This window comes from Podarcis filfolensis (assembly GCF_964270895.1).
Source record: "Podarcis filfolensis genome assembly, chromosome: 2".
NCBI classification, from domain to species: domain Eukaryota; kingdom Metazoa; phylum Chordata; class Lepidosauria; order Squamata; family Lacertidae; genus Podarcis; species Podarcis filfolensis.
Window position 1 is genome coordinate 57,004,682 of NC_139605.1, and position 13,089 is coordinate 57,017,770.

Consider the following 13,089-nt stretch of genomic DNA (forward strand, 5'->3'; position numbering starts at 1 on the left):
CTTTCCCCCCTCTTTTCCTTTCCTTTCCTTTTCTCTTTTTTTCTTTTTACTTTCATCTACTGTAAAAAATTCAATAAAAAGGTTTCTTTTCTTTTCTTTTTTGTAAGTACGTTTCTGGCATTTGCATAACCTGTGATATGAGGCAAAATGCACAGGCCATGTTTTCCTTATTTGTGTTGTGAGAAAGTAGCCTTTGTTTGTTTATTTGGAGTATTTGCAGCCCCCCACCCTCCCTGAAAAATTCCTCCCGACGCCCGTGGCTAGAGTGTGTCTCTTGTCACCAGTTATGCCATGGACTCTAGCCAACCAATTATTGTGGTGCATGTTGTGGAGCAGCAGTTCACATGGCATTCCCAATTATCAATTAATAAACTAGTGCTTTTCTCTGTGAGAAAAAGATACATACTGAGAAATGGTGCCGAAAATCCACCACCTAAGGTTGCCACCTTTCCCCCTCCTTAATGACAGAATCAGCTATATTTTGGCTCCTAAGGACAGAGCCAGAAAGCTTTTGATGCAGATTAAGCAGGGCATTTGGACAGCTTTGTGAACCAGTTGTTCCTGAATAGATGTTGGCTATGGATTTACCAGTCCTGGCTTTCCTTACAAGCCCTTCCTGAAGTAGCAGGTCCATAGCACGCGCCTTCTGAATCAGATGTTGTGAGCATTCTCCACCATGGGGTGGAGCTGCTCCCTCTTCCCCAAGCCTTTGCACATCTGTGCAATGGAGCTGTGAGGCTTGGCATGTGCTGTGTGACGCTGAGCAGCTCAGCTAAGAGCTAGGCAGCAACATTTCCCATTGCTGTTTGTCAGCAATTTAGAGTTACAAACCAGCCTTGGCTCCCCAGGCCCCCAGGAGACTTCAGGGTCTTTCATCTTCCTGAGCTCCATCTCCCTCCTTCTTTACTTCTGTGACTCATTTCCACTTTGCCCAAACCAGCCAAGCCCTTCACACAGCCAGAAGCAGTAGAGTGGCTGGTTGCTGCTGGAGGAAGGGAGGGAACCTGCACATGGCAATGGCCCTGTTTGAGTGCTCTGGGTAAAAGCAGGTTGTTGTGTCTTGGTCACTTGTAGCCAGGAGGTGAAGGCATGATGTACAGCAGGCAGGCATTTTTCCTAGCCTTCCTTTAAAATACAAATGGGAAACCAATGGTGCTGGCACTGTGTCCTGTTGGCTGCAAAGGCACGGAGAAGAAAAATAAAAGCAGTTCTGTTATAGGATGTGCCTGGAGGAGTGTCAGGCTAGGCTCTCTACTAGATCCAGTTTGTCATTCAGCAGGGCTGGTGCCAGTCTTTCGTGGGCCATTGGCATAGCGCTGCTGATGGCTGCTGTCCCCATTGGGTATTCTTTGCCTCTTGCTGCTGAAGCAGGTGCCACCACTGCCAGTTACTCCCTTCCTTCCCCCTGGGCCTGGATGTGGCAGCCATGTATGGTAGAGGAAGCAGGGCTTATCCTTGCTTGATCTGTGCCAGCTGCCCGATATCTTAGGTTGCTCGAGATGCCGTGCTTAATGTCAACAATGAGTGCTGCATTTTGAGCCATCGAGGATGGTCGTTGGCCATTGTGCACCAGAGCTGAGCACCAGTTTGACTCCCGTTCCAAAGCATTGCTGTCACCAGCTGAGGATCTATCCAGGGGGGAGCTGAGTGGATATGGCAAAGTGTAGCAGCAAAAAGTGGGGTCCCCAATGCAGTGGTGGGATCAACAGGAATGCCACCCAGGAGCTTCAACGGGAGTGGCTCTGGTGGATATTGGTCCTTCTGAGTGCCAGTGCTTGACCATGCCAACCTCTGATGCTGGCTCTGTCATTCAGGACCCAGAATGGGAAGGGCCATAGCTAAGTGGCAGAGCATCTGCTTTGCATGCGGGGGGGGGGGGTCTCCAGGTTCAATGCCCACAATCTCCAGGAAGGGCTGGGAATGTCCCCGGCCTGAAACCCCAGAGACCCAATGTCAGTCACTGTAGCTGGGTGGACCTGTGGTCTAACTCAGCAGAAGGCATCTCTCTACACAGGATCACAGCAAAGATTCAAGTACAGCAAAGCTCCAGAGGGTGATAATTGAGATGACAAACTGCCAAAGTAAGTTGCCCACCCCAGGAAGGGCACTGATCCAGAGTTTTTCAAGGGTGCAGCTCTCATACCACTTTGTGTAAAACTGTCGGAAATGGTGAGAGTGCCTTTGAGCAAGCGCAGAGTACCTGTTACTTCTGAGGAGCCGCAACCAAGTTCCACACATTTAGAATGATGGAGAAGGAGATGAACTGGACACTGTCACTACTTACGGCCTGTGAATGGACTTAGTAATGCGCATCTTATTTCTTATGCTGCCTGAAGCCCTTGATCCAAAAGCCGAGGTTTGCCATTTTTAAAAAATGTTTACAATCCTTATGATTTGCAGAAATGACAGGAAAGGTGATGCTGCACTCCCTGGAGCTCCGAAAGATACACTCAGAATAATCATACACACACACACACACACACACACACACACACACACACACGTATCTATATGTATATAACGTACTCTAAGTAGGGCTCTTTATGCAGCCAAAGCAGCACAATTCATGCACAAGAAGGAGATGTCAGCAGACTTGGAGGTACTACAATATTTGCAGAAGTACAAAGAAAACAGATAGGGGAGAAATTAGAAAGAATTTCTAAGCCCAATGAGGACTGTGCATGCTCAGTGGGCACAGAATGCTGACGTACTGTTCGGGTTTGGGGTGGGTGTGGAGGAAAACTCTCTCTTTCTCTTTCTCTTTCTCGTTCTCTTTCTCTTTCTCTCTCTCTCTCTCTCTCTCTCTCTCTCTGTGTGTGTGTGTGTGTGGAATGGGACAGAGTGGCCAGAAACCAGAGCAGAAGCATTCCATGCTGCAATATTTTGTTGCAGTTTCTACCTTTTAAGGATCTGTTTGCATTTCCCTCTAGTCAGGATGTACTGGAGAAGAGAGCTTTGCTGATCTACCCATGAGTTTCTGGTTTGCACCTCCTGGGAGTCAGAATCTGGTCTAATGAGCTAGACCAGATGGTCTTCCAATGGTGGAAGACAGAGGAAACAGGCCAACAAGAAAGTCAGTGAGTGAAAGGTGACAGGTATTTGGGTTGTGAGCTGAGAGAATGTTTTCCTTCCCTAGTGGGACACCTGTCACTCTTCCTTCTCTCTCTCTCCCTCTTTTTTTTTTTTCCAGAAAGGAATACAGTGGAGGTGGAGTGAGATTTGATGTGCTCTGACAGCAGAGGTAAGCAACGAGAGGACAGGTTGCAGCAAAGGGAGTAGCAAGCAGAGAAACACTGTGCACAGCTGCCTGCCTGGTTGACTGTCCAGGAGGGAATGGCTCCCTGTGCTTGACAGGGAGGAAGTGAGCATTGGGTAACAAGATTTTTAGCCTGCATGCTCAGCCGGCCCATCTCCCCACAAGTGCCTTGTCTTAATAAGCACTGCTTGAAGCTTCTGAGCTTCCAGGCAGTGGACTCCCTAGCAAAATAATAATTTATTATTTATACCCCACCCATCTGGCTGAGCCTCCCCAGCTACTCTGGGCGGCTTCCAATCAAGTGTTAAAAACAATACAGCATTAAACATTCAAAACTTCCCTAAACAGGGCTGCCTTCAGATGTCTTTTAAAGAGAAGATAGCTGCTTATTTCCTTCACATCTGAAGGGAGGGCGTTCCACAGGGCGGGTGCCACTACCGAGAAGGCCCTCTGTCTGGTTCCCTGTAAACACATTGAGAAGTGAGCTCTCCTGTAAACCACATTCACCCCTCCCAAATAATCTGTCTCAAGCAAGAGGTCCAGTAGCAAGAGCATAATGGAATGGGGCTTAGAATGGATGCCGAGAGTAGGAAGGGAAGACTTACCCCCTAGGGCCTGCTTCATCACGAAATCCATATTGCCAACTGAATTAGTGAGCTCTAGGCAATGGTGGAATTCTCATTCAGTGTTGCTAGTGGGAATCTTTGGGTCAGGTGCTACCTGCAAAGGAAAGGGGGGAAATCAGATGAGTATGACTGACTGAGGTCAGAGTAAAACAATCCCAGCCAGGCAATGGACTTATCTGTCTCTCCACTTTGCATATGGAGGAACAGTTAGCCCAATGCAGAACACGAAACATATATTAATTGTGTGTGTGTGTGTGTGTGTGGAATACACATCAGTCCAGAGACACAAAACCCATGCCAGATTTTATCCTTGTTTTTATGACATTTTAAAGTATTTTTTTAATTCTGCTTTTCTATATTATATATAACACTGAAGGCAGCCATAAAAAGAACCATTAGCTTGATTTGTGTACTAAAACTGAAACATTAAGAACATCACTTAGGCCAAAGGTCCATCTAGTCCAGCCTTCTGTCACCAACAGTGACCAGCCATAAACTCCTGGAAAGCTAGCAAGCAGAGCCTGATTGAGATAGCTTGATCGGATGCAAGCTCTCCAAATTCAACAATCAGAGATACATCTAAACAGAATCGGAGGTCAATAAACATGGGATTGCATAGACCTTTTGCAATTTCAGTGTATACCTTTGATAATATTGTCCTCTGTTTCCTGTTATTGTTAGTTGTAAGTGGCTTTGAAATGCTGTCTGTGTAGAGGGAAAATGGCATCAGAATACACAAGAAAAGCACTTTGTGGTAAGACCAAGCATCCATCTAGCCAAGCAACCCCCTTTCCCACAGTAGTAATCAAGCAGGGCGTGACAGCAATCACATTCGTCACACTTGCCCCTGAATTCCAAACCTGGCATTCAGCTACACACTGCCATTTATCTGTTAGGGTTAAAAGCCACTGATAGATCTACTCTCCACAGAAGTATCTAATGAATCCCATTTTAGAGCTATATCAGTCATGTGCTGTCACTATATCTGGTGGTAGTGAATGCCAATTGTGTGTTGTGTGAGTTAAATTAATCAATTAATTGCCCAGGTTGTGCATTGTGTGAAGAAGTACTTTTCTTTGATCTCACCTGACTCTGGTGTCCTGAATCTACTAGCATCTGAATTGACAGCGTAAAATTAGCAAGTCCAATTCTTAGATATCGGGCTACTGCAGCCACTGAGCGGCGCTGTCCTCTGTGGATTCATTTAATCCTATGCAAAGGCAACTAGGCCAGTGGCCACCACTCTATCATAGAACCATAGAACTGAGTAAAGGTGGGAAGGGAACTGGGAGACCATCTAGTCCAGCCACCTGCAATGCAGTAAGCTCAACTAAGCATTCGTGACAGGCGGCCATCCAACCTCCACTTTAAAATGTCCAAGGAAGGAGAGTCCATCATGTCTTGTGGGTGTCTGTTCCACTGTCCAACAGCTCTTGCTGTCAGAAAGTTCTTCCTGATGTTTAGTCGGAATCTCCTTTCTTGTACCTTGAAGCCACTGGTTCAGGGTCCTACCCTTAAGAACAGGAGAAAACAAGCTTGCTCCATCTTCCTCCAACGTTCCTTGTAAGACTTGGTTTAAGTTAGTGGCTTCATGCTTATAGAACACAGATATTTCATAACCCAATCTTAAGATACCGCCCCCTCCCCTGCTTTGGAGCACACTTTTTCCAGTGCACTGCACCTAATTTATTTAATGGGCACAGTTGTGCAAAGTTTTAGGAAAAATAAAAACTGGTGCTTATAGTTCCAGGAGAGGAAACAGAAAATGCACAACATTTGAAACAGGCAAGCAAAGTATATAAAATGCAGGGGGTAGGGAGCAATATGTACCCTGCCCAAGAGAGCAGGCCTATGCTCAGTTTCCCAGGAGTAAGCCCAACCCAGTTCAGTGGGATGCACTTCTGAATAGAACTGTACAGGAATGTGCTGTAACTGGCTTTTGTTTGGGCCAGTCCCATAGCTGCAAACAAAAATATAATGAGCATGCCCTTCTCTCTAATAGGAAGCACCACAGCTGCATTTCAGCATGGTAAATGGTAAAGTCCAATCAAAGGCCACTGTGGGGTGTGGTGCTCATCTCGCTTCAGGCTGAGGAAACTGGCATTTGTCCACAGACAGCTTTCTGGATCATGTGGCCAGAATGACTAAACTGCTTCTGGCTCAACGGGACAGTGTGACGGAAGCCAGAGTGTACAGAAATGCTGTTTACCTTCCCACCACAGTGTTACCTATTTATCTACTTGCGCTGGTATGCTTTCAAACTGCTAGGCTGGCAGAAGCTGGGGCAGAACAAAGGGAGCTCACCCCATCGCATGGATTTGAACCACCAACCTTCCGATCAGCAAGCCCAAGAGTGGTTTAGACTATAGTGCCACACGAGTGCAGAAGTAAAGCAGGTGCACCTTCCCATGCTTCTGCTTCTGGGGCAGAACAAATCTAAGGGCTGGTTTGTGCCTGTGTGCCTTTCACTTAGCAGCTGAGGCATCAAGTGACAACATGCAGGTTTGTAGAAATCAGTCATCATAAACATAACACCACAGGCAAGGATTTCCTGCCACCTCTTAGTGGCACGTTTTCAGTGGAAGCAGTTCATGTCATTAGTCATCTAGTGTTGAGGACTCAAAGGATGTTCTGACTGAGCCAAAACTCAGGTTGAGTTAATTAACTGTGCATTAGTAGTTCTGAGTTGATACAGATGTCTCTTAAATCCAAAACCTCCACACAGAAGCTTATATTTGGGGCTTAATCCAAGGTCAGAAGCTTGTGACCCCTTGCTGGACTACACCTCCCCTCCCCACAACTATAGGCTATGCTCGCTAGAGCTGATGGGTATTGGAGTCCAATAGCATCTGGAGGGCCACAGGTCCCCCATCCCTGACTTAATGGGAAACAAAATTCATCTCCAGATCTGCCTTCAGTTCCAGAATCCCACATAGGAACATGCCTGTAAGACTCTGCATTTGAACATGTGCACAGTGTGTGTCTCTTTTTCACCACGGAGCAACCTCAGTGAACCCACACACATCTGGAATCAAGGGAAAGGACTCCTGGTCAAGTGATGTAGCACTCAGATACATGTGGGCTCTGAAATCTCCTGTTTTAGGAGTTAGCCTCTGGCGGAGTTGAATATTGACTGTCTCTAGAGCTGGAAAGAATCCAATTCCCACTTGAGTCAATGGCCAAATTCTAATTTGCTTTAATAGGCCTGAATGGGATGGGGAATTTTGGGATTTACCCTTAGGTCACCTAGCTCACCTAGCAGGATATCCTAAACCTAAAGCATCTTGTGTCCACCTGTCCACCCTTCTACTGAAAACAGACAAGAATTACATCCTGGGTTAAACTGCTAAAACACTTTATATTGCTAGATGGCTTAGTCTCATGTGGTTCCTAATATAGTTGCACATGCCATTGGAAATATCCCGCCTACATAGTAGTCTTTTAAAATAGCTGCAGATGTAAATTTACTAGCTGAAGGGAGGCAATTTTAATGTATTTTTACTACAGACGCAGGCAGATGACAATACACTAACCTCTTTGTTCCTTTGCACATTTCCCTTTACTTTCACTTAAAAGCCAGATTCCTTAAAAACAAAACCCCAAAAGGTTGAACAGCAACACCAGCGAGCTGTTCACTGTACTTCTGTAGCCAAGTTTAAGATGCTTCACAGTTTGCAGAAGACTCCTGCTGCGTGCATCATCTGAGGATTCTACTTGATGCAAGAGGAACTACAGGATGCAAGTTAGCAAGGAGTGCAGCCTAGAAAGGCAGTAACTGAGCTTGTGTCACAGGTCAGGAGCCTCCAATTTCTGCTTCCCCCTCTTTACTAACCTATTTATGAGATCAAAGGTGAGGTTAAACAATGCCCCGTACTCATATATGAGGACGTGTGCATGTTGTAATGTGAAAAACTATACCAGTGTGTTTTGTAACATCCCCACTCCCTCCAGCCTGATGCGTACAACTGGAAGTGGCTGCAGCAGGAGTCGGCTTCCAGATAAGTGTACTGGTCAAAGACTAATCCTAAATCATATGTATGCTTACTTGGAAATAAGTACCATGGAATTACTCCAAAGTAATAATAGCATAGGATTACAGCTCTTGGCATATTCATTCTCGCCAGTGCTGTAAGTACAAAGGAACACAGGCAGTTGCCTTATACTGAGTCAGACCGCTGACCTATCTAGCTCAGTATTATTGACACCGATTGGCACTGGCTTTCTGGGGTTTCAGCCCAACAAAATATGCCCAACCTGGACTCTGCCACTGAGATTTAGCCCTTCCCACCCTTGCTGGGCCTGCTAAACATTGAGGTAGGGCCAATAGCACATGCTCTGGATGCAGAAGGTCCCAGGTTCAATTCATGGCATTACTAGGAAGGGTTGGGAAACACTCCAGTCTGAAACACTGGGTGGACACTGCCAGTCAGGGAAGATGCTGCTGAGCTGGATGGATGAGAGCTCTGACTCTGTATCAGACAACTTACATTCGACTCACTTAAGTGGACCCATTTAGTACTACCAGCACAAACCTGAGGCCGTGCCTCTTCTTTAAAGGAACAGGCACAAGTAGTATTATATTTGCGAGGAAAGGTATCTCTGAACATGTACAAAGTGTTTCCCTCTCACCACTGAGTCACTGCAGCCTGTCCACACACATAGAGAATCAAGGCACAGGCCTCCCTTAAGAGACAGATAGTGGGGCTCCCATGCAAATCTCAAATGTAGTGCCTCTGCCTTTAAAAAATTTTGGGGGGGAAACCTGAAAACTAATAGCAATATTCCTGCACCACTGCCAAATCTTAATACTACATCTAATTTCTTTTTAAAAAATCTTTTTTATTAAATATTTTCTTGGGTTACAGAAGTATATAAATCGTCTCTCTTTTCAGATAAAAGAGTCATTCTTACGGATCAGTTACATTTGATGTGAGACTTTAAAGTTGTCATTGTCTTTCTTTCTCTCAGGATAAGGATCTGTATCAACATTTGATACAAAGTCCTGCTTAATTCCCCAATCGTTTGAAGGTTCCTTCTGCCACCAGTCACTGGTCACCACTCTGAGGTACAAAATCATCTCCATTGATAGTGAACATACTTACCCTGCTCCATTTAAATCCCCATCAACAGCATTCCTACTGAGTACGTAACTTCTTCAGTCTTTGGCTTACCATCTTTCAACTAGGAGCCACGGGAATATTAAACTCACAATGGAAACATTTATCAGGAACATTCTCCAGAGAATGAGGTACATTTAGTTGCAAAATCCGGTCCCCCGGGAAGGCTTAAAGCGTATGCTTGTAAAAGACCAGAAAGTGTCTGAGTAGGCAATGCTTGTGCATTTAGTCCTCAGCAATAAACTTGACTGGTACTTCTACATTTTATGGCCACTCTGGTGATTATTGAGGAAAGATCCAACACTTTGTGGGTTTTGTGTGGGTTTGTTTATTCTACGGGCAGAATTTGGTAGAACTTTAGGAAAAAACTTGCTGATGGTAAGAGCAGTTTGATAATGGAACCAATGACCTAGAGGGGTGGGTAGAGATCTCTTCCTCATTGAAGGTCTTCAAGCAAAGGCTGGGGCAGCCATCTCTTAGGGATGCTCTAGCTTTGGATTATCTATGTCAAGAAGGGACCCGGACTAGATTGCCCACAAGACCTCATCTGTCCCATCGTTCTTTGATTTATTACACCACCACATTGAGAGGCCACTTTTCTCCAAGAAGCTCAAGGTGGTCTACATGGTTCTCCCCTTCCCATTTTATCCTCAGAGCAACCTGGTGATGTAGGCTGAGAGAAAACGACTGGCCCAAGGTCACCCTGTGGGTCACCCAGGTTCTTGCCCAGCATTCTTTCCACTGCACCATAGAATCACAGAATCATCAACTTGTAGAGTTGGAAGGTACCCCAAGGGTCATCTAGTCCAATCCCCTGCAATGCAGGAATCTCAGCTAAAGCATCCATGACAGATGGCTATCTAACCTCTGCTTAAAAACCTCAGAGACTGTTCCACTTCCAGAATCTCCTTTCATGTAACTTGAAGCCATTGGTTTGAGTCCTACTCTCTAGAACAGGAGAAAACAAGCTTGCTCCCTCTTCCATGTGACAGCCCTTCAGATATCTGAATATGACTATCATATCCGCTCTCAGTCTCCTCTTTTCCAGGCTAAACATACCCAGTTTCTCCAACTGTTCCTCATAAGGCTTTGTTTCATGTGGGCTCTTGTGTTGTCCTTCCTCCAAGGAGCTCAGAAGCACTCACTGATTGGGCCTTTACACTCAGGAGGTGGGACCCTGGTGTAACTGCGTTATCTGAGTGAGGCTACTTTAGTAAGCACGTTCTTTGCCTCCTGGTCCAGCCAGCCAAAGATCAGCTCATTCTAGGAATATAGCTTTGAGGACATGAGTTGGAGCAGCCTGGAAACAGCTGCCAATATGCAATGCATCTTGAGCTGATGGGACATGAACAAGGATTTTGGCTGTAAGCCAAAGCATGCCCTGCTATTATGGTAATGATTCATACACAATGGAATTTGAAAAGGAATGAAGGGAGATCCAGTTCCTTCCCTCCTTAGGAGTTCATTCTGCTAAGATTTCTTTAAGCAAGCAAGGTAGAATCATTTTTTTTTTTACCTGTTCAGTTCGATTAGGAGGATTAAGGTAATGGTGAGTGGGGTGGCATTCCTACCATCACAGAACTCCAGGTGTGAGAGTCTCAGAAGTTCATGCAGTTGAATACTAGAGCTTAAGGATTTGTTATACGCTGAATAACTCTTCATATATTAGTGTATAGTAGGAGACAGCTTATCAGCCAATTTATTGATGCTCACACCCATAACTATGAGAAAGAAGAGAAAAATCTCTAGATGCATGCAGCAGTGCACTTTCTTAAGCCCAATGCATTTCAAATTAGGATCTTATTCACAGACACTTTAAACACAACCAATCCTAATCTTTAGTCTCCAGTGACTCTGATGCAAAGCAGTTCTGTATAGTTAAATAAATACATCACCAGCCCCTGATTCCTAATAGACAAAGGAGCTGAACCCAACACATTTGTAATGCCTCACTGGTCAAACTAGTGGGATTAGTTTGGCAATCATTGTGCTTACATGATTCATTTTGCAGACCATCAGCTTTGCTCCAGTGACATTGCTATGGAGTGGTGACTCCAGAGGAGGGGTCAGCAACCTTTTTCAGCCATGGGCAGGTCCACCATTCCTTTGACCATGTGGTGGGCCAGACTATATTTTTTTGGGGGAAATGAACGAATTCCTATGCCCCACAAATAACCCAGAGATGCATTTTAAATAAAAGCACACATTCTACTCATGTAAAAACACGCTGATTCCCAGGCCATCCGTGGGCTGCATTGAGAAGGCGATTGGGCCACATCTGGCCCAAGGGCCTTAGGTTGCCTACCCCTGCTCCAGAGGAGCATAGAGCTCATACGGACAGTCAAAATTCGCATGATACTCAGCTCTTGGGAGCACACTTCCTTTCTCAGAAAAAAACCATATCAGCAGCTTTAAACAATAAGACCTACAATGTAGATCCATTTGCTTGGAGCAGCTCCTATTCCAGTTATAGGAAGCTTGATTAAGAGTTATATGTTACTCCAAAACTAGTGTGGCTCCATAGTAACAAACACTAACCTGATGATGAAAGAAACTGATTTGGCGGAGCTTAACCTGGCTCATTTGCCCTAATCTTGAAAAGCATGGGATTGTTGGGATATCTTCCTCAGCCTGTCACACTGCTAGACGTGGGTTGCTGCAGTAACTACCCAATCTCTGCGATGTTGCGTCGACAAGTCACTCCAACCTGTCTAAGCCCGTAATTGCTGGGGCGTGCTGGGGTGAGGTATCTGTATCCTTAACTGTGTGCATTTGCCACTGAAACAGAAAATAAGAACCTCTCTCTACAGATCTCATTGGGAATCGTCTGTGCATGTGTGTGTGTTTCCCGCTTCTGCCAGCTAATCAGGTGGCATCCCCACTCGATTGATCCTGCCCCGTCTCACATAAATTAGCCACTGTTGCTTCTTGATAATTAAGTTCATTTTGGCAAGGCAGAGAACACTGCTGTGGCCTCGGTAGCGGGAGATAAATAGCTTGTAAGCAGGATGAGAGGTATTTCTCTGCTTTGCACATAACTTGAGTTCGCTCCTCCCCGCAGGGCTCTCAAAGCCCATTGCAGAAGCAGTGCTTGTACCTCTAGCCCATTGGCACTTCTCCCCTCTTGAGTTCTGATGCTACGCTTTGGCACAGTCAGATCAAAGAGGGTGAAACTCATTTAGGAACACCGAGGACGCTGTTCATTACTAAGGCAGACCATAGGTCCATCTAGCTGGGTATAGCCCCACAATGAACAGCAATTGCTCACCTGACATTCAGACTGGGGATATTTCCAGCCCAACAGAGTGTGTGTGGGGTGTGTGTGTGTGTGTGTGGGTGCTGTGGGTGCCATGGCCCCAGGTGCAATTTTGAGAGGGGGCACAAGCAGGCGCCCCCACAGCAGGCTCCTTCATTGTAGCCTGGCTCCATGCCAGAAGGAGCTGTGCCTTGGCTGCAGCACTTGTGCAACTCCACCCTGAACAAGGGGAGAAGAGCAGGTGAGTGGGCAGTAGTGCTGCTGCCCACCTTCCTTGACCGTGGCACACCTGGCACCTGGCGGCAGCAACTCTTCTGACCTGATGGCAGAGAGCAGGAGAGGCAGCGGCAATGCTGCTGCCCACCTTCCTTGGCAGCGAGGCACCACGCGGCCAGCTGCAGTAGCTCTGCCACCAGGTCACGTCTGACCTGGTAGTGGAGAGCAAGGGGGAGAGTGAGTGGCAAAGCTGCCACCTGCTTTCCTTGGCCACGGCCTGGCCATAGCAGCTCTGCTGCCGGGTCAGGCCTGACCTGGAGGAGAGGAGGAGAGTGAGCAACAGCTTCCCCACCCCCTCCTACCCTGTACTGTGGCACGTGGGAGGGCGCCCTCTGCGCTCCACCCCCTTGGGGGCGTGCCCCATGTGCTCACCCCGGACAGTGTGGGCATATGCTCCGCCGCTGCAGCCCAAGCAGGGATACCAAAGATCGAACCTTTGGCATACAAGGCAAATGCATTACCACTGAGCTACAACTCTTCCTTTTGAGAGGGGTGTGACAACTCCCAGGGATGGGAGGAAGCAAGATCTCTTCAAGAAATCCAAGTTATCATTAAGGT

The 13,089-nt window shown here is 46.4% G+C and overlaps 1 protein-coding gene across 4 annotated transcripts in view; it reads right to left on the reverse strand.

The window, feature by feature from the left end:
- Nucleotides 1-13,089, reverse strand: part of CPLX2 (complexin 2) — a 119,851-nt gene that overhangs the window by 13,059 nt on the left and 93,703 nt on the right. For all 4 annotated transcript variants that reach the window (XM_083603962.1, XM_083603963.1, XM_083603964.1 and 1 more), the window contains one exon: nucleotides 3,862-3,976. In XM_083603962.1, the coding sequence (XP_083460088.1) occupies nucleotides 3,862-3,892 (31 nt within the window). In that variant the 5' untranslated portion in view covers nucleotides 3,893-3,976. The remainder of the gene's footprint in view (nucleotides 1-3,861; nucleotides 3,977-13,089) is intronic.